The sequence below is a fragment of the Bufo bufo genome, chromosome 1 (genome assembly GCF_905171765.1).
Source record: "Bufo bufo chromosome 1, aBufBuf1.1, whole genome shotgun sequence".
Lineage (NCBI taxonomy): Eukaryota > Metazoa > Chordata > Amphibia > Anura > Bufonidae > Bufo > Bufo bufo.
Window position 1 is genome coordinate 702,627,350 of NC_053389.1, and position 18,894 is coordinate 702,646,243.

General features: G+C 41.0%; 1 protein-coding gene across 3 annotated transcripts in view; it reads left to right on the top strand.

Annotated features, from left to right (window-relative positions):
• Nucleotides 1–14,190, top strand: part of MCTP2 (multiple C2 and transmembrane domain containing 2) — a 209,316-nt gene extending 195,126 nt beyond the window's left edge. For all 3 annotated transcript variants that reach the window (XM_040414208.1, XM_040414210.1, XM_040414209.1), the window contains exons 20-23: nt 3,962–4,071; nt 7,744–7,853; nt 9,875–9,972; nt 12,556–14,190. In XM_040414208.1, the coding sequence (XP_040270142.1) occupies nt 3,962–4,071; nt 7,744–7,853; nt 9,875–9,972; nt 12,556–12,624 (387 nt within the window). In that variant the 3' untranslated portion in view covers nt 12,625–14,190. The remainder of the gene's footprint in view (nt 1–3,961; nt 4,072–7,743; nt 7,854–9,874; nt 9,973–12,555) is intronic.
• Nucleotides 14,191–18,894: the final 4,704 nt, after the last annotated feature.

Sequence of the window (18,894 nt, forward strand, 5' to 3'; positions counted from 1 at the left end):
ATTTGGCATCTGCTTTAGTGATGATCCTGCAGAATTGAAGGACTAATACTGAATTGTCTGTCTTCATGGGTCACCATAAAGATTATCATTATGCCACTTGTTTGACAATTCCAATAGGCTCTTAATGCATCGTCCAGTGCACGGTCCTTGCAAGAGCTGTCACAGCAAAACCATAACGCTCATCGCCAGGCAGAATTACTCCTTGAAGTGCAAGCGAGCACTTTAGATGTAAAACATGTTCATCTAAGATCCCTTTCCCAGTGGCATGTTTCAGCTCGTGAACAGCACAACTAATAGAAACAGACCAGTCTCGGACTTTTAAGCCTCATCAGCGCAAGCCATAATGTCTTTAACGGTTGATAGTCAATGGGTCAGCAGTGAAACCATAAGTGGTCGAACGTTAACTGCAGCCATACATTATGATCAGTACATTCCTGTAGCCGGAGCAATTGTAGAACCATTACATTACACAGAATCTATCTCTTTGAAGATCTGCATGCTGTTGCACTGAATGGTACAAAAAAAGTGCTGTCTAATTAATAGGTGCTATGATTATGATCCTGTTGTATTCATGAGGAGAGCGCTGGTTCTGAATTCTCAGTAGTGATTTACTGCTTCTGTTCATACCGGAAGATTCACAATGGTTGTAAATCAGTGGTGGGAGAGAGCTATACACTGGTGTGCTCTATTGTGTCTTATACGCATTTTTTATTTATTTTTTGCTCCATTTCGTATAATAGCTCACCAGTCCTGTTATAATTTGCTGCCAATAAATAGAGAAACATATGATAACAGGTCCACTTTAAAATATTTTTTCATAAGCGGGCCGGTCCTTCAAGAGCCCAGGCCATCAGCACTTTAAGGGCACTTTACACTACTTGATGTTTGGGCAGGTTATCGCTAATGAGCATTTGTATGGATACTAGTTAGCAATAATCTGCCTGTGTAAAGGTGCCACCGAAATGCTTGTTCATTCGTTCATGCAACACCTACATCATCTTTTGCTGGCAGCAGATTGCGCTGTGTAAACAGGTGGTGCAAACAATGATTCTGTATGGCGAGAAGCGATGGCATTAGTGATCACTCCACCCCATACTGTGGAGGAGATCACTGCATGTAAATGCAGGTTTCTTCTCCACCAATGAGCAAGCGATTATCAGGGAGGAACGCTTTCTTCTCGACCATCGCTTGCTGCATTGGGCCATGTATAGGGGCCTTAAAGGGGTTGTCCGGGCTTTTACTATTGATGACCTATCCATGTGGTAGGTTATCATTATCAGATTGGCGGGGGTCCCACCCCTGCCGATCAGCTGTATAAGGAGACAGTTTGTATGTGCTGTCTCCCGTCTCTCTTCCTGTTCACCGCTACTGTCTATGACAAAGACCATAGACCACAGCAGTGGACAAGAGAGAAGGAAGACTCCACGTGCGCACTGCATGCACAGTCTCCTCATACAGCTGATTGGTGGGGGTACCGGGAGTCGGACCCCCGCCGATCTGATATTGATGACCTATCCTGTGGATAGGTCATCAATAATAAAAGCCCGGACAACCCCTTTAATGCTCTGTGTATGTTGGGAGCATTAGCTGCAAAAGAAATGCAGTATTACATTTTGCTATTTCAAAGAAATGGTTGACCATGCGATTAAATGGTCACTCCAAGAGCTTGACAGTGCCAGTCCACTGTGACTAAGGCCTCATGCACACGGCCGTTGTGCGGCCATTCCGTGTGGCGGCCAGGACGGATTGAGACCCATTCAACTTGAATAGGTCCATGATCCGTCCGCACCGCAAAAAAATAGAACATGTTCTTTTTTTTTGCAATGCGGAAGCACGGACAGAAACGCCACGGAAGCAGTGCGTAGTGCTTCCGTGGGGTTCTGTGCCTCCGTTCCGCACCGCAGCTCAGGATTGCGGACCCATTTAAGTGAATGGGTCCGCATTCGTGATGCGGGGAGCATATTGCGGACCGGCTGTTTGCGGGCCGCAATGAGGCAATGGCCGTGTGCATGAGGCGTAAAAGTGGGGCGACCAGGGCAGCATTAAAAGTATTTTGTTGTTGTAAGTTTTCAACTGAAGATTCTGTAATGCAAGTAATTGGAAAGAGAAGAATGACTTGTATAATAGTGTATGCCTTGTTCTGCTGGAGAACACCATGCTTATTTGTTTGAAGCCAGGACTGCTGGTCATGTATATCTGATGTCCTTTCTCCTATAAGCACATAGACATACATATAGGTTTCCACAGGTCACAGTGGACAGAGAAGATCTTTAAATGATAACACAACCCTTATTGAGCATCTTTTTCCCGGATGAACCACACTGGGCTCCGTTCTCCGCATGTTCCTCTGTTAGATGGGATAGTTCAGACCGCATCATGCAGAAAGCCATCTCTCTGTAGTCTGGGATATGATGGAACAATTACATCATAGTTTGCTTCCATTGAAAGGGTTCTGCATAAAACCTTCACTGTTGAACATCTGGTTGCAGAACAAAATAGAAAATGTAACTTCAAGATGTTAATTAATTCTGAACCCTCTTAAGAAAAGACTGTTCTTAATGTTGAAAGTTTCTTGCCTTCCTGAATGCCTTGACCTTTTTGTATGTGTTTTGATTGAAAGAACTGGAGCAATTGAACATACCAGCACATATTCCATGATTAAAATATTGAGGAATAGCAGTCGTGCTCCAGATTATAGCTTTTCTGCCTTTGTCAAAGGTTTCCCTTGGAATTTTAAACAAACATAATTGAGTTTCACCTCTTCATATTAAATTCCCCTTTAGAATGTGTTTTAATAAATTTGCGTCCTGACAGAGTTTTTTGGTATTTGCCAGATATACGGAGTTCTGAGCCCTCCATTTAGGACATCTGTTTTCTTTCTCCCTGATTATTTTATGCCCCGTATTTCACATTATTTTGTTGTAATTTTACATTTCTAGATACATTTCAGTCTCTAGTTTTTCTAACTGCAGTTTAACATTTTATTTTATTATATTTTCGCAGTTTGTATCCTTTTATTAGTTTCAAAATATGAAATCAGTTGCCATCAAACCGTCTTTAGGCCATGTTCATACCACTGATGATACATGGCCACTGTATGTTTTCGAAATGTTCCTGATAAATCTACTTAAAGCCTATGTCCAAATCCTATAAAGAACTGAGTCACTGGAGTCTAGGCAAGGGTTGTACATTCAGCATATGCATTTGGAAATGTTCCCTGTGTACTTCAGGCCTACAAATTAAATTTCTATTCCTTTAAATCTTTTGTGGAACAGCCGCACGGATGTGGAAGCTTTTCTGTGTGCGGCCACACCACAAAAGGTAGGACACGTCCTATTCTTCCGTGCTGATCTTGGACCCATTGACATGGGTGGGTAGGCACCTCGATGCAGTGTTTATGCGGTTGGTATGTGTGTCTTCCATACCGTGTGAATACACCTTAACCTTGTATCTCCTGTTACATACCTCAATCATTTATCACAATCTCGGTGATGTATTTTGGATGCCTCAATTTAATAACAAAACACTAGAAATTGTATGCATTTTCTAAAGAAAGTGTCTTCTCTGTATGTTTTGCAATAAAAAATGCCATGCGATTTCTATTGTGCTGCTCAGATTGAGTCTGTCTGCTCTTCCTGAGCAGCTTGATAGTTACAGCAGAAGTAATGTTGTGCTTGTTAAACTGTGTTATAACCACATTTCTTGGTTCAATCTGAAACGTGTAAATAAAGTCAGCAGGACGTCGATGGCACTGCCAGATGAAGTCTCACTGCTGCAGCACGAGTAGGCTTGTCCTGGCTGCTCAGATGTTGCTAGCTCTTATACCTTATTCCTCTGACAAAGTTAAGCAAAATGCTGACTTCTGTTGTGTGTTACATGTAAGCTCGCTCGGTAATCTTTATAAGTATAGTATATTTTTTATCTTTTTTTAAATTGTGCTTTTATTTATTCTGTTGTCCAGGAGTCTGAGAAAAAGAGTATCAGGGACCGGATCCAAATGGTACAAGACATAGTTATTACAGTGCAAAATGTTTTAGAAGAAATTGCTTGCTTTGGAGAGAGAATAAAAAAGTAAGTTTTCCACTTTTTTTTTTTCTGTGCAGAATGCATAGGTGTTAAAGAGGTTATCTCACTTCAGCAACTGGAATTTATTAATACAAGGCACTTACTAATGTATTGTGATTGTCCATATTGGCTCCTTTGCTGGCTAGATGAATTTTTCGAACACTTTATACACTACTCGTTTCCATGGTTATGATCATGCTGAAATCCAGCAACGGTGGTCGTGCTTGCACACTGTAATTAAAAGTTCCACCCTCGCTGATGACTGGGGTTGTGGGAGTACACATAGGACCACTGGATTTTAGGGTTGTTATAACCATGGAAACGAGAAGTGTAAATAATACAATGGAAAAATAATATAGCAGGCAAATGAGGCAGTATGGACAATCACATTACATTATAAAGTGCCTTGGATTAATTTTCTCCACATGATAAATTTCCGTTTGCCATGAGACAACCCATTTGAGTGTTATGATCAAGTATTTTAGCTAACAATTTGTTAGACTGTGACCTTACCAGCACATATCCCAAATGCATATTCAAATAATCTCCTCTTTAATCTGCTACATTCACTAGACAGTGTAGTGTGAAAGATTTGCATAAATGGAGTCAGGTTATTTGTTAGAGACCTTCTGTAATCTGCGACCTGATTGTCAAAAAAAACTATTTAGATTAACAAAAAAATTGTATTTAAGAATAGACATTCACAGGACTGCCCTGTTCGCACAATGCTTAAGGCCTTTATATTTAATGTGTGCACCAGTGCTTTTGGTCTTCATTGGGCTAATGAAACCCTATGGACATGTCTACTGTACAAGTGCATCTCAATAAATTAGAATATCATTGGAAAGTTAAATTATTTCAGTAATTTAATTTAAAAAAAGTGACTCATATGTTACTGCATATAGAATCATTACACACAGAGTGATCTATTTTAAGTGTTTATTATTTTTTTTAAGTTGATGATGATTATGGCTTACAGCTAATGAAAACCCAAAAGTCAGTATCTCAAAAAATTAGAATATTGTTAAAATAGTTAAATGTTGTAGACTCATGGTGTCACACTCTGATCAGCTAATCAACACAAAACACCTGCATAAGTTTCCTAAGCCTTTAACTGGTCCGTCAGTCTGGTTCAGTAGGCTATACAATCATGGGGAAGACCGCTGACTTAACAGTTGTCTGGAAGACAGTCGTTGGTATGCTCCTGAAGGAGAGTAAGCCACAAAAGGTCATTGCAAAAAGAAGCTGGCTGTATCCAATCATTTTAATGGAGAGTTGAGTGGAAGGAAAAAGTGTGGTAGAAAAAGGTGCACAAGCAACAGGGTTTACCGCAGCCTTGAATGGATTGTCAAGAAAAGGCCATTCAAGAATTTGAGGGAGGTTCAAAAAGAATTGGACTGTGGCTTCAACCACGACAAGCAGACCTACTAAGTCACTCATGACCCAGAGACAACACCAGAAGAGTCTTACCTGGGCTAAGGAGAAAAAGGACTGGACTGTTGCTCAGTGGTCCAAAGTCCAGTTTTCAAATGAAAGCAAATTTTGTGTTTCAGAGGACCCAGAGTCTGGAGGAAAAGTGGAGAGGCACACAATCCAAGTTGCTTGAGGTCCAGTGTGAAGTTTTCAGTCAGTGATGTTTTGGGAAGCCATGTCATCTACTGGTGTTGGTCCACTGTGTTATATCAAGTCCAAAAGCAATGCAGCCATCTACCAAGAAATGTTAGAACAATCCATGCTTCCCTCTGCTGACAAGCTTTATGGAGATGCTGGACCTGGCACCTGCCCACACTGCCGAAAGTACCAATACCTGATTGGCCAACAAACTCGCCTGACCTAAACCCCATTGAGAATCTATGGGGGATTGTCAGGAGTAACATACGCTATCAAAGCAACCTGGGCTTGCAAAACAACTCAGCAGTGCCACAGGCTGATCTCCTCCATGCCACATCACACTGATGCGGTAATTCATACAAAATGAGCTCCGACCAAGTATTGAGTGCATATACAGTACTGTACATGTTTTCAGTAGGCCAGAATTTCTGTGTTAAAAATCATTTTATTAATTGGTGTTATATAACAATCACGTTTTCTGAGATGATGACTCTTGGGTTTTCATTAGCTAGAAGTCATAATCATCAATAGGGAAGAGCGAATCGACTACGGATGAAACATCCGAAGTTGATTCGCATAAAACTGTGTTCCAATACTGTATGGAGCAGGAGCTCCGTATAGTATTAGAATGTATTGGCTCCGATTTAGGGATGAGTGAATTTCATATTTTGAAATTCGTTTTTGGTTCATGTTGTGGTATTTACTGAATTGCGTTATGGATTCCGTTACTACGGACCATAAGGCAATTCCATAATAGAATGCCTTTAGAGGCATTCCGTCATAATGGAAGTCTATGGCCTGCATAACGGATCTGTCCGGTTTCCGTTATGCAGGAGAGGACTCCAGCATAACGGAAACCGGACAGCTCCATTATGCAGGCCATAGACTTCCATTATGACTTCTATTCTATTCATCCCTAGCTCCGATAAGCTCATCCCTAATCCTCAACATAAAAAATATATAAAAGCTTGAAATAGATCACTCTGTGTGTAATGAATCCATGTAATAGCGGAGTTTCACTTTTTGAATTGAATTTGTGAAATAAATTAACTTTTCAATGATATTCTAATTTAATGAAATGCACCTGTATTGGGGGCTTTCCTAGTGAACACGCTAAATGGCCATCATAGATGTGATGGTAACATAGCCTAAGCTTAATAAGTTTTGTTCTGTTTGAGTACTATAGCAGTTTAGGTTGTGGCTTTCTAATACAGAGCTGTAAATCGCCTGTATAGACCTAGTTGTACAGTTGTATTTTATTTTATTTTTTTCTGGATTTCCTTGAACCTATTATATCAGGAGGCAGTTATCCTAGTGTCTACTGCAGTACACAGTAGGCCAGACAAAGTGATATTCTCTGGTCTTGTGTGCAGTGGGTTTGTGTTATTTCATTAGCTGAACATGTTGGAAAAAACACTTATTCTGTGATGTTTCTTTGTCTTACTGCTGCTTTGTCAGTGCATCTTTTTGTTACTGGTTTTAAAGTCATTGAAGGAAAAAATACTTTCCGACCTTTTTAAACTCCCCAGGAGCCTGGCTGAACCCCCTCCTGATTACACCGTGTGTCTCCTGTTCAGCATGCATCACAGGCAGGCAGTTTATTTTCAGTAAAGCCTAGTACCATGGGGCTTAAAATAAGAAAGCCACTGTGAAACAGCAAGTATAGTACAGAACACTTAAATGGTTCTGGGAGGTGGACCAGCCACATGAGCTCTCAAACACCTGCTGTCAGTGTACGTAGCGTGGTGTTTATGGATGGGTCTGTGCATTCATGCAAGAGCATCGGATGGAGGAAATGGCACACACAAAATGGACTTGGTGTTGTGTGTAAAATGTATTCATTTTTAACATTGATTATTTATATAACACAATGACACACAAGGCGGAGGCAGTTGACTGTATATTTCCCATGCCCTGGGTTACAGAACATTTTCATCTCTTTAACCCCGTACATTATTTTGTGTCTACGGTAGTAGAAATACAAATTGTTTCTATGTTAGCTTGTGAACCTCTAGTAATGTATTTATTTTGTTACCCATTGTGCCTGTTTTTGTTTTCTTCTTTCAGTACATTTAATTGGAGCGTCCCGTTTCTCTCTTTACTCGCCTGTTCCATACTTTTGGTTGCAACTGTTATTCTGTATTTTATTCCATTAAGGTACATCATTCTCATCTGGGGTAAGTACATAAAAATGAAATCCGAAAGCTGTATATCGCATGAGCATGAAAATATTGGAGTACCATTGGTAGAATCAATACACAGCAATGGTCCCAGTTATCATAAATTTAACCAGATGAAGCAATGACCCTTACTTGAAAATCCAGGATTCCTGCCTACCTCCATCGCAAAAAGTGGTGGTGCAGTGTTCATTTCTGGTGGGTAAAGGTGTTAGGGCTTAGGATTAGTGTTGAGCGAACTTCTGTTTTAAGTTCGGCGTCTAAAGTTCGGCTTCCGGTTAGCGAAGAATCCCGTTATGGATTCCGAATTCCGTTGGGGTCCGTGGTAGCGGAATCAATAATGGCCGATTATTGATTCCGCTACCACGGACCACAACGGAATTCGGAATCCATATCGGGATTCTTCGCTAACCGGAAGCCGAACTTTAGACGCCGAACTTAAAACAGAAGTTCGCTCAACACTACTTAGGATAGGCCATCAACAACAATCAGGACCCTCACCAATGAGAATTGCAAATATAGTAGTGGTGGTGCTTGTAGTATTGCAGCTTCATTCCGTTCAAGTCAATAGGATGATGCTGTCATAACTTTGTAATGTCAATACCAAGTAGACAACGTGCAGTTAGATGGACTGAGGTAAACATTGAAGAGGCTGCATCACTCACATGAGTGCTGTACCCCCTTCAGATGGCTGATCGTGAGAGGCAGACCCCTTATTTGGTGCGAATGATAGCCAGGGTTGCATATCATGGAAAACCACTTTAACTGGATTTTCCAGTTTTCATATTGATTGTCTAGCCTCAGGATAGGCTGTCAATATAAGATTGGTTGGGGTCGGACAACTCGCTCATAAACGGTTTAGGTGAGGCTCTGGAACTACACCGCCCCATCCATTGTATTGTGGACTGATCTGGTTACTTGTACTAGAGCAGCTCTGCAGCAGCCAGATCCATCCACTGCACAATGGACGGAGCTCAGTAGTTCCGGAGCTACTCCCAAACAGCTGATTGGCAGTGGTGCAAGGTGTTGAACCCCTGTAGATCTGATACTGATGGCTTCTCTTATGAGTAGGCCATCAACATCAAAATATGGGGAAACCATTTTAAGGCATATGTAAATTGTTGTTTTTGGATTCTGATTATGCCACAAAAAGTATGGATTGTGCTTGCAGAGATACAGATAAGAAGTGCTTAGAGCAGTTCTACTGAGAGGGAAAGGTATACAAAATTGTCAAAATTAGTCTACAGATGGGTGTTTCTGTTTTGCCTGAAACCCCAGTCCTGCATTACACACAAAGGTAGCTACCCTGGAAGTCAGTCTGATTTTAGCATAAAGCTAGACGCTGGTGATGAGCTCTTACTCTTACCAGTTACATAAAAGGTTTGATGAGCTTGTAAATTTACCTCAACTGTAAAATGGTGTGGCATGTATTCTATTACCTTTTGGTTCTGTTCTACAGCACAGTTTTGCAGCTAATATGCTAGTGTTTAGTAAGAGACAGGGAACCAATATAAGTCTGATGCGCTAGCAATTGGGTTGGATATCCCTGTGCGAGGTGTTCTATGCATTTTGTACATAGAATGAAGAAAAACTGTAACTATACATGCTAGACATTATGTAGTGCAAATCTTAAACCGCCCTAGTGATAACAGTACACAGACTTCTCTGGCATTATTCATACCATCTGCCTAATGTGCATGTGGTGTGACATGGAGATTTTCACACTAATGTAATGAGGTTCTTAAATTTTGAAGTTAAATACTATGAGATACGACATGAACTTCCGCACAGACTGGATGGCCTTTATGGTTTTGTTTTTTTACTTCCACAGTCTGGAGAAATTAATGTGTGATTAGTTTTAAGTCAGAGGGAAAATAAGGAAAAAAAAGTCAAATAATACCCGGACACCAGGTTTTCACACTCATTCGTAACCTGTGAATTTGCTCACACTGCCGCAGATGATGTGCTGGCATTCATTCTTTTTAAAGTAGGAATAAGCTCAAATGGATTTTTCTTTGCAGGCATCAATAAATTTACAAAGAAGCTTCGGAACCCATATGCCATCGAAAATAATGAGTTTCTAGATTTTCTCTCCAGGGTACCATCTGATGTTCAAAAGGCAAGTTTTCCTTATTTTTGGTTCTGTTCTGATGATCCTGTATGATTGTGGCCTATAAATTTACTAAACTTCTCCTACTAACACACCCAAGTATGATGGTCTTATCTGTAATTTATGGTTAAAATGGATTCGATGATTTGCTGGCCAGAATTCAAGTTGCAAAATTCACATATTTGCTGGAAGTCATTGTTTGCTTTTTTACTAAAAAGTGTTTAGAATGTTCTGCCTGCATTAGGTGAAATGACACAGTATTTTATTGCTTCTGTTTTATCAATCTGTTATGTCTTCCTGACCAGAAGCTCTACTCTTTTTATAGACTTCTATGTAAGTGCCAACTCCAATAGCTGCCTTATCTTGGGGTTGTCAGTAGGGCTGAAACTATTAAATCGAGTAATTCTACACAAAATTCCTCGATGCAAATTTTTTGCATCAAGGATTCGTTTCTGTCATGTGACCACGGAGCGGGAGTGAAGCGCTTGCTATTATTCGCGTAGTCACTCTGACAGATAACGGCAGAACATATAGCTCCAGTGTGCACAGCGCCCGGCACCGTCCTGTACCTGCAGCCGCTCGCCCATGTGTCCTCACAGGTCACGTTACCCAGCATGCACCGCCGCGGCTGCCCTCTTCCCACAGTGCCTGGCGATCACAGATATTCGCCGTGCAGTGGCTGAATAGGCGGAGTCCCAGGCGGGGCTGATGCTGGTTCCCAGTGTGAGGGTAGATCTGCGCTCCGGTCACCATGCAGGAGCTCATCGCTTGTGTGGATCACATTCGCTTCGACCTGGACCTGGCTGTGGAGTAGCAGCTGGGGGCACAACCTCTCCCCTTCCCAGGCATGGACAGCAAGTGATGAGGGGGCCTATGGAGCAGGGTACTCTGCAGCCGGTCCATATCCCCCTCCTTGCGCCTCCTGTGTCAGCCCTGTGTCGCTGATGTCACGGCTCCCAGTGGGGCTGTCACCCAGCGCAGCACTCCATGGTCACTGGGGGGGCAAGCTGATGGCACTGGAGTGGGGGAGAGCTGAAGGCACTGGGGGAACGCAGCTTATGGCACTGGGGTGGCATCTGGTGACACTGGGGGGCAGTTGATGGCACTGGGGGAAGCTGAAGGCACTGGGGGAACGGAGCTGATGGCAAGGGGGGGGAGCTGATGGCACTAGGGGGAATTGATGCACTTAGGCTGATCGCACAGGGGGGAACAAAGGGTTTTGGGGACTGATGGCAGGGGGTCATTCATTTTTTCTTATTAAATTACTTGATTAATCATAAAAAATAATAGATTTCTAAAATAATCGTTTACTGCAGCCCTAGTTGCCAGTGACATATGAGACACTTGTACCTTAGCTGGGGAAACTCAACTGTTGTATGTAAGCTCATGGAGTCTCTTCGGATTTATACTACACCACCACTGTATCATAAATATTATCCCCTAGAAGCATTGCTTTTAGGGGTTATTCGTTTGATAATATGGTATTGATGGGTCTTGATAACATTTTGGGAGGCATACTAAGGGACACAGACAAGTTTGTGGGTGCAGTATCACAGAACTGTCACAATTCTTCTAGCTGGAATTCATCTCATGGGCAGTGAAGACTAGTACCAAATGGTGCTCACTAATATAATAAGCCTTTGCTCTTTATATAAACAAGCTATTTTATACAGTAGTAGAGCTGTCAGCATATTCTCTACTTACGCCAATGTCCTTGCCACTGTGCTCCTGATATGTTATTTTTGCGATTTTCTCAGCCATTGACGAGGGTCTCTGCACTGAATTGCATGCTGGTATATGTAGTGCAGTTTTAATTGCCTTGGCGATTAGTTAGGATGTTTTCCGGATTGGTGACTCAAAGAGCGCCTTGCAGATATCGGACATTGAGCTTTGTTCAGCCTAATTTTCCTTCCAATTATCCAGTAATTTGCTATTTACAGTACTTTTGTGATGCTTCACTTGTTGGATCCGCTAGAGTATCATTTTTTTTTAGCTCTATTTTGCCAGAGGCAAGAATTCCCTTCCATGTTCACAAGTTAGTGTACTGTACCTGTCTGTTTCCATTTAGAAAGCAGGCCCTGTCCAGTCCCAGATGGTAGTCCACCACTTACATTATGTCTTTCTGAGCCGAATGTACCTGTGAATCTGTTAAACCAAGCATACCGAGCACTTTGTCCAATGAATGTGTTATTTTCTTCTGCTTGTCATTCTTATTTATCGGTTTGTAGTACGCTTGTTACATTTCACTAATGTGCATTTTTTTGTTGTTTCCCTCGGGGCTTTTTAATTCACTTGTGTAGCACATTGTAATAGCCATAAGTCAGTAAAAAAGACACCTATTTGCCACTGCTAAAATCTGTTAGAAACCGCTCTGTCTCATTAAAACAAGATCTGCACTTAATATTTGCACATGTAGAAGTAACTCCATTCCGGCTACCAATTAATTCTCAGTGTTTTTATGTTTTGAAAATGATTCATTACCCCGAATGTTCTGTGGATTCACTGAGTATTTCCTTGGGGAGCCATTAACTCACTCTGAAGAAAGCTAGAATTACTTAATAGCAAACGTCATGTCTGTTTACTTTTTTTCAGGTGCAGCATGCCGAGCTCAAACCGAACAGCAACCAAGGTGCCCTAAGGAAGAAGAGAAGCGGCTTGTAACCCAGGAATACATTCTTAAGCTTCTCTTGGTTTATCTGGGTAAAATTCTGCACTAGTCTATGTCACAAGTCTGGGACTTGAATGATACCAAAGGATGGGATCCTAGGGGGCGGGTTTTCCCCCATAATCTTTACAAAACTTGGTTCTAAAACATGCAGGTTTACTGACTGGATTCATTTAAACCTCATCCATGATGAAAAAAGAAGTACATTTTTTGTCTGTTTCTATGTGTCTTCTGGCTCGGAAAGGGAAACAATGGTTTACTATAATGTTAGACAATTCATGACAAAAGGCCCGAAAACACTGTGTGCTTATTTCTCCATGTCTCCCCAAAATATCCATGCTTTCCTGAGTAACTGCCCAGTGTTTTTTTTACGTGATGTAACGTCTCCTTTAGCTGCACAATTATGGTTTCAGCTAACAAAGGTTATTCTTTAAAAAATGAAATGTACAATTTTCAAATATACTTCATGTATCAATTCTTTATAGTTACCAATATCTTTGCTTGCAGTTATTCATAAGGAATCATCATTGTTTACTTGCAATGGATAAAAGTCTGCCTTTTTTCATGGGATGGGCATACAGCTGCATGGCTTGTTACAGTGCCAATATCACCTATATCTACTGTATGACTTTTTGTCAAAATATACAAAAAAATGCTCTTTATTTGCTGAGTGGAATACCTAAAAATAATAATTTGCACCTTACTGCCAAATTGTACATAGTAATATGAAATAGATAATTTATATAATCTATTTTTACATCTTTGCTGAACACTACAAAAATCTAATGAAGAGATTTCAATCACTAGGCCGATGTTCTGCCATGGTTGAACTTTTACTGGCTTTTCTCTTAGAAGGATGCCCAAACATAGAGTCCGAGGCAAAGCCAATCAACGCTGTTTTAGAAATATATTACATTTTAACTTTCATGCCGTTTATATTTTAATGACATTTTATTTGAAGGGTTTATAAGACTTTCAAAGAGAGATTCATTAATTGAGGGTAGTGATGTGCGTGCCAAAAGATTCTGTACTCTTTTTTTGTATGTCCAAAATGTCCAAAAATCTCCTATCCGCTTTGTATTTAGTGTCTGTAAGGTATATTGGTCTCATTAGTTTGGCCAGTATTTTGGGATCTATTAACATACATATTTCAGAATCATTTTTATGTTTGTCATGTATGGGGGAGTTTTGTTATATTTCTATGGTGTTGCACAATTCAGGTACGTTCTATCAGTTAATGTTCTACAAATGTTTGTGATGTCATCTTGCGTGCTAATAATGTATATACCGGTGTGTGTGTGTGTGTATATATATATATTCTAGTTTTACTATGTACATTTATATATAGCAAATTGCGACATTTCAGATTTTATTTTCTATTAAAGTTGAGAAAAACGTAATATTACATTCATATTGATTTACTGGACATTGGCTGCTTGTATAGTTTGTCTAAGTGACAGTTAATCAGTCATGAAATGGGAACCTTTCAATAATTTGTTAAAAAAAAGCTCTTTTAAATGTATAAATTTTTCTGGTTAGGACTGTATTTTTCTAAGAAATAATATTTTTTTTTTGTTGTTGTAAACGTTCTTTGTATGTATGTTTGGATTAATTTGATTAAAATAACAGGAAAAATAAACTTGTATTCCAGCTCAGTTTATTATATAATGGGATCCTTTTTTATCTGGACATGTTGGGATGGTTATGAAAGTTGTTCTGCTGGCCCTTAAAAAAGAGCCTCTGCTTGGTCATCAGGCTTCTATTCTCTTCTATTTTATTCCTGGAGAACTGGTTCATCCCACGAAGTGCAGCCGCTTTCAAGGCCTTCTCTTTCATTGGATACCCCCTTTTCAAGTTAGAGATGTTGCTAACTAATAACCCCCTGATAAAGGCCTTAAACGCATCCCACACCAGTTGGATTTTAACTGATTTATAGTTAAGATCCCAGATGTACACCATCTCCTATTTCATCCAGTCATGATTATCTATTACCGATAGCCAGTAGGGATTTAATCTAAAGGGAGGTGCTACCCCTTCCCTATCATCGGTCATACAAAGTTCAAAGGATACTGGTACATGCTCCGAGAGTGACCTGGCTTCATATTTTATTTGTCTAATATCTCAAATATTTTTCGTTTATTAAAGCCAGGTTGATCCTGGACATGCAGTTTTCAGATTTAGACACACAGGAATAAGCTCTTCTCCCCCATCCTAAAAACCCCAGACATCTATAAAGCCCAACTCCTGACAAAATCTAGCCAAAGGGGATCCCTGATTAGGTACAGGAACATGGGTGTCTCGACCCATGGAAGTCCGGTCTGTCTTGGGATTAATAACACAGTTAAAATCCCCATTTACTAGAGTAAGACAATCTGGCTGTTGCTCCATAAACAAATAATAAACAATTCAATACATAAAAGGGGAGAGGGATATAAATAAAAGCTAGAATACATTGTCTTCCAAGAAGTTTCCCATAAAGAAAAACAAATCTCACCTGCTTATCAATAGAGGATGCCTCAAAGACCAAATCGATCTTTTTATTTTTAATGTGCGGATTTGCTCTGGTAGTTAGGATTAGCGGGTGCAGCACAGAGACAAAGTACAAGTTCTTGGTTCAAAACATCAGTGTTTATTCACATGTGAAAGCAAAACAGAAACGCAAGTTGCTTGGTGATCGTTCACACACTTGAAAAGTTCATATATAAAACAGTCACCTTTTCTCCTGGGTGTTACTTCACACCCTGTTGGAAGTTCTGCTTTGTCAAGTCCACAGGCAGGTGTTAGGCAGCCGGTTCGCCCTCTCAGGGGTCTGAGCCCTCCAGCCCGACTCAAGCTGCGGATCCCAACACAGCCCTCAGATCACAGCACACAGACCTCCTGTGCTCCACTGTCAGACAGAAGTAATCCTCCCCACCTGGCAATGCTGGCTGGTTTTTATGCCTGGCAAAACCCGGCCTGGAACATGGGGAGTAGTCACCCACCCAGCACTTTGACTACTCCCAGTAAGAGCTGTCCCGGATCAGCTATTACAGCCATACTAAGTATTAAGGTGTCAAACAGCAACTGCTGCTGACACATAAAAATCGGCTCTTACTCACCCGAGGCTAGGAACCTCAGTGACACGTACCTGTCATGCACGATGATTCCTTTTACCTTCTTACAATAAACACTGTCACTGTTCTAGAATGGCTGGTGATGGTTGAATGAAATGCCTGCGAGACCCATCCTCTACTAATCAGCACCAGAACCTCATCAGTAAAGTGGGTTTCTAATAAACCGACAACCGCGTGTAAATGTCACTGGACTAAGTCGAACACTGCCTGTCTTTTTAACTTGTCCCTGTACATTCCAGGTTAAAATTCTTACAGACATGTAGTCAGATAATCAAAGAGAAAAAAAATCCTCATAGAAAACACCTCGCAACCCATCCTCAGCCCGTGTTTCGGCCATTATCAAAAAGCAGACCTCTCTACTCGGACCATCCCTCCTCCTCCCCCAGACCCGCCCCCGCCAAAGAACCAAGATGGGCAAAAAAAAAAAAAAGAAAACGGGAAAGTGCGCCAATACTTAAACATTATTTCAGTCAAGCCAGTCAGTGGCAAGGGCCGGAATGCCAAAGTGAGTTGCTCCATTGAAAATTATCCGGAATTTAGCTGGGTACAGAAAGCAGTACTTAATGTCTTTGCCCTGTAAACGTTTTTATCTCTGCAACCTCCGGGAGCCCCAGCATTCTCACGTTGGATCATCTCGACCTATCTTCTAAATCCATTACTTTTTTTTCTTTTTGTAGATAGGATTATAATCCATTCTCAAGGTGGCAATTTCAGATTTTAATACTTTCACTTCGTTCTGTAGGGAGCCAACGGACTTCTCTATGACAGTGACTGTCTCGTATTTATTAGCGACACATCCGGCTGGACTGCCACCAACTGACAAGCAATATCTTGTATCACCTTTCCATTGTTTTTAACCGTGGCTAAGATTTCCTCTAAAGGGGAGGCCTCTACCATGGGAGTAATCATCTGCTGCCTCATCTGGTCTAAGTCCAATTTTTTTTCAAATTTGCATCCTGTTTCACCTTTTTGTCCTGGGATTTCAAAAAGTGGTCAATTTTTACAGGCTCTAGATATCGCTTCTTATTCTTCTTATCTTATTCCTTTTTTTTCCTCTGTTATTTCTTTTTTCTTTTTCTTCCCTTTTCCTTCTTCCTTTTCCCCTTCTCTTCCTCCTCCTTACTTCTTTTTCCTTTTCTTTGTCTTTTTTGCTTTAAGAAATTCTATCCTCCGCCAGTCTCTTCTCAATTCACTTTCCCTTCTCCCTCCTTCCCTGTTCCTACATAAATATCCCATATCAATATATAACAAAAAATACAAGGGAAGAGAAGAACCAGGAGCAAGGGGAAGGAATAAAAAAAAAAAGATCAAAAGGACCCAGAGCGGATAGATCTTAGCACGGCTGCAGAAATCTTGAGAAGGACAGGGAGAGCTCAGGAGGGTCCACAAATTAATTTTCCTAGACTGTAGGAACAGATGTGGACAGGGCGCCAAAAAGAGCGCACAAGCGGTCAGCAGCACAAAGTCAGAACTGCAGCACTACCAGACGCAGCAGGGCAGACAAAGCAGACATTTCACTGGGTCCCCCAGGGCCCCCAGCAAGACTTGACTCTGGCACACAGGGTCGACCCAGGGGAGAGAGCAACACACAGGGTCGACCCAGGGGATATGGCAACAGGACAGTATCCAGCGTGAGCCATGAAGCACTACGTGGGCTGAAGCAGCAGGGGAGAGGACAGCAAAACACTAGTCGTACGGAGTGGAGTAGAGGCAGAGGAGGCAAGCGGAGATGGTAACAGGCCCCCCTCACATCGGTGGTCCAGCAACTAGAGTCTCGGCATCCAGGCGCATGGCGTTCCAGGAGCATTATCTGAGCAGCACCACGATCACAGAGGGTGGGTCGAGCAGAGGAGGAGGGCGCAACATCACGTCTTCACGTCATCTGGTTATATCTGGGTAATAAGGTTAAGAGATCCGAGAATGTTTTATATAGCCAAAGAAATTCTGGGGAAAAGTGGTCCAGGGTATGGGGGGGTTGGAAGTGGTATTTTTTTTTTCTATTGATCTGTTATTTTATATAATGTTTTTTATTTTGTTTTTAAAATGGATGGATTAGAGACTCAGCGCATGGGGAGGGAGGGTATGGTTTGGTTGACTGGGGAGGGAATGGATAAGAAAGAGGGACGAGAGCTAATGATAGTATTGATTAATCATGTATTTGTCTTAATTTTTTTTGTTCCTTAACCACCTCAGCCCCCAGTGCTTAAACACCCTGAAAGACCAGGCCACTTTTTACACTTCTGACCTACACTACTTTCACCGTTTATTGCTCGGTCATGCAACTTACCACCCAAATGAATTTTACCTCCTTTTCTTCTCACTAATAGAGCTTTCATTTGGTGGTATTTCATTGCTGCTGACATTTTTACTTTTTTTGTTATTAATCGAAATTTAACGATTTTTTTGCAAAAAAAATGACATTTTTCACTTTCAGTTGTCAAATTTTGCAGAAAAAACGAGATCCATATATAAATTTTGCTCTAAATTTATTGTTCTACATGTCTTTGATAAAAAAAAAATGTTTGGGTAAAAAAAAAATGGTTTGGGTAAAAGTTATAGCGTTTACAAACTATGGTACAAAAATGTGAATTTCCGCTTTTTGAAGCAGCTCTGACTTTCTGAGCACCTGTCATGTTTCCTGAGGTTCTACAATGCCCAGACAGTACAAACACCCCACAAATGACCCCATTTCGGAAAGTATACACCCTAAGGTATTCGCTGATGGGCATAGTGAGTTCATAGAACTTTTTATTTTTTGTCACAAGTTATCGGAAAATGATGATTTATTTTTTATTTTTATTTTTTCTTACAAAGTCTCATATTCCACTAACTTGTGACAAAAAATAAAAAGTTCTATGAACTCACTATGCCCATCACGAAATACCTTGGGGTCTCTTCTTTCCAAAATGGGGTCACTTGTGGGGTAGTTATACTGCCCTGGCATTCTAGGGGCCCAAATGTGTGGTAAGGAGTTTGAAATCAAATTCTGTAAAAAATGACGAGTGAAATCCGAAAGGTGCTCTTTGGAATATGGGCCCCTTTGCCCACCTAGGCTGCAAAAAAGTGTCACACATCTGGTATCTCTGTATTCAGGAGAAGTTGAGGAATGTGTTTTGGGGTGTCTTTTTACATATACCCATGCTGGGTGAGATA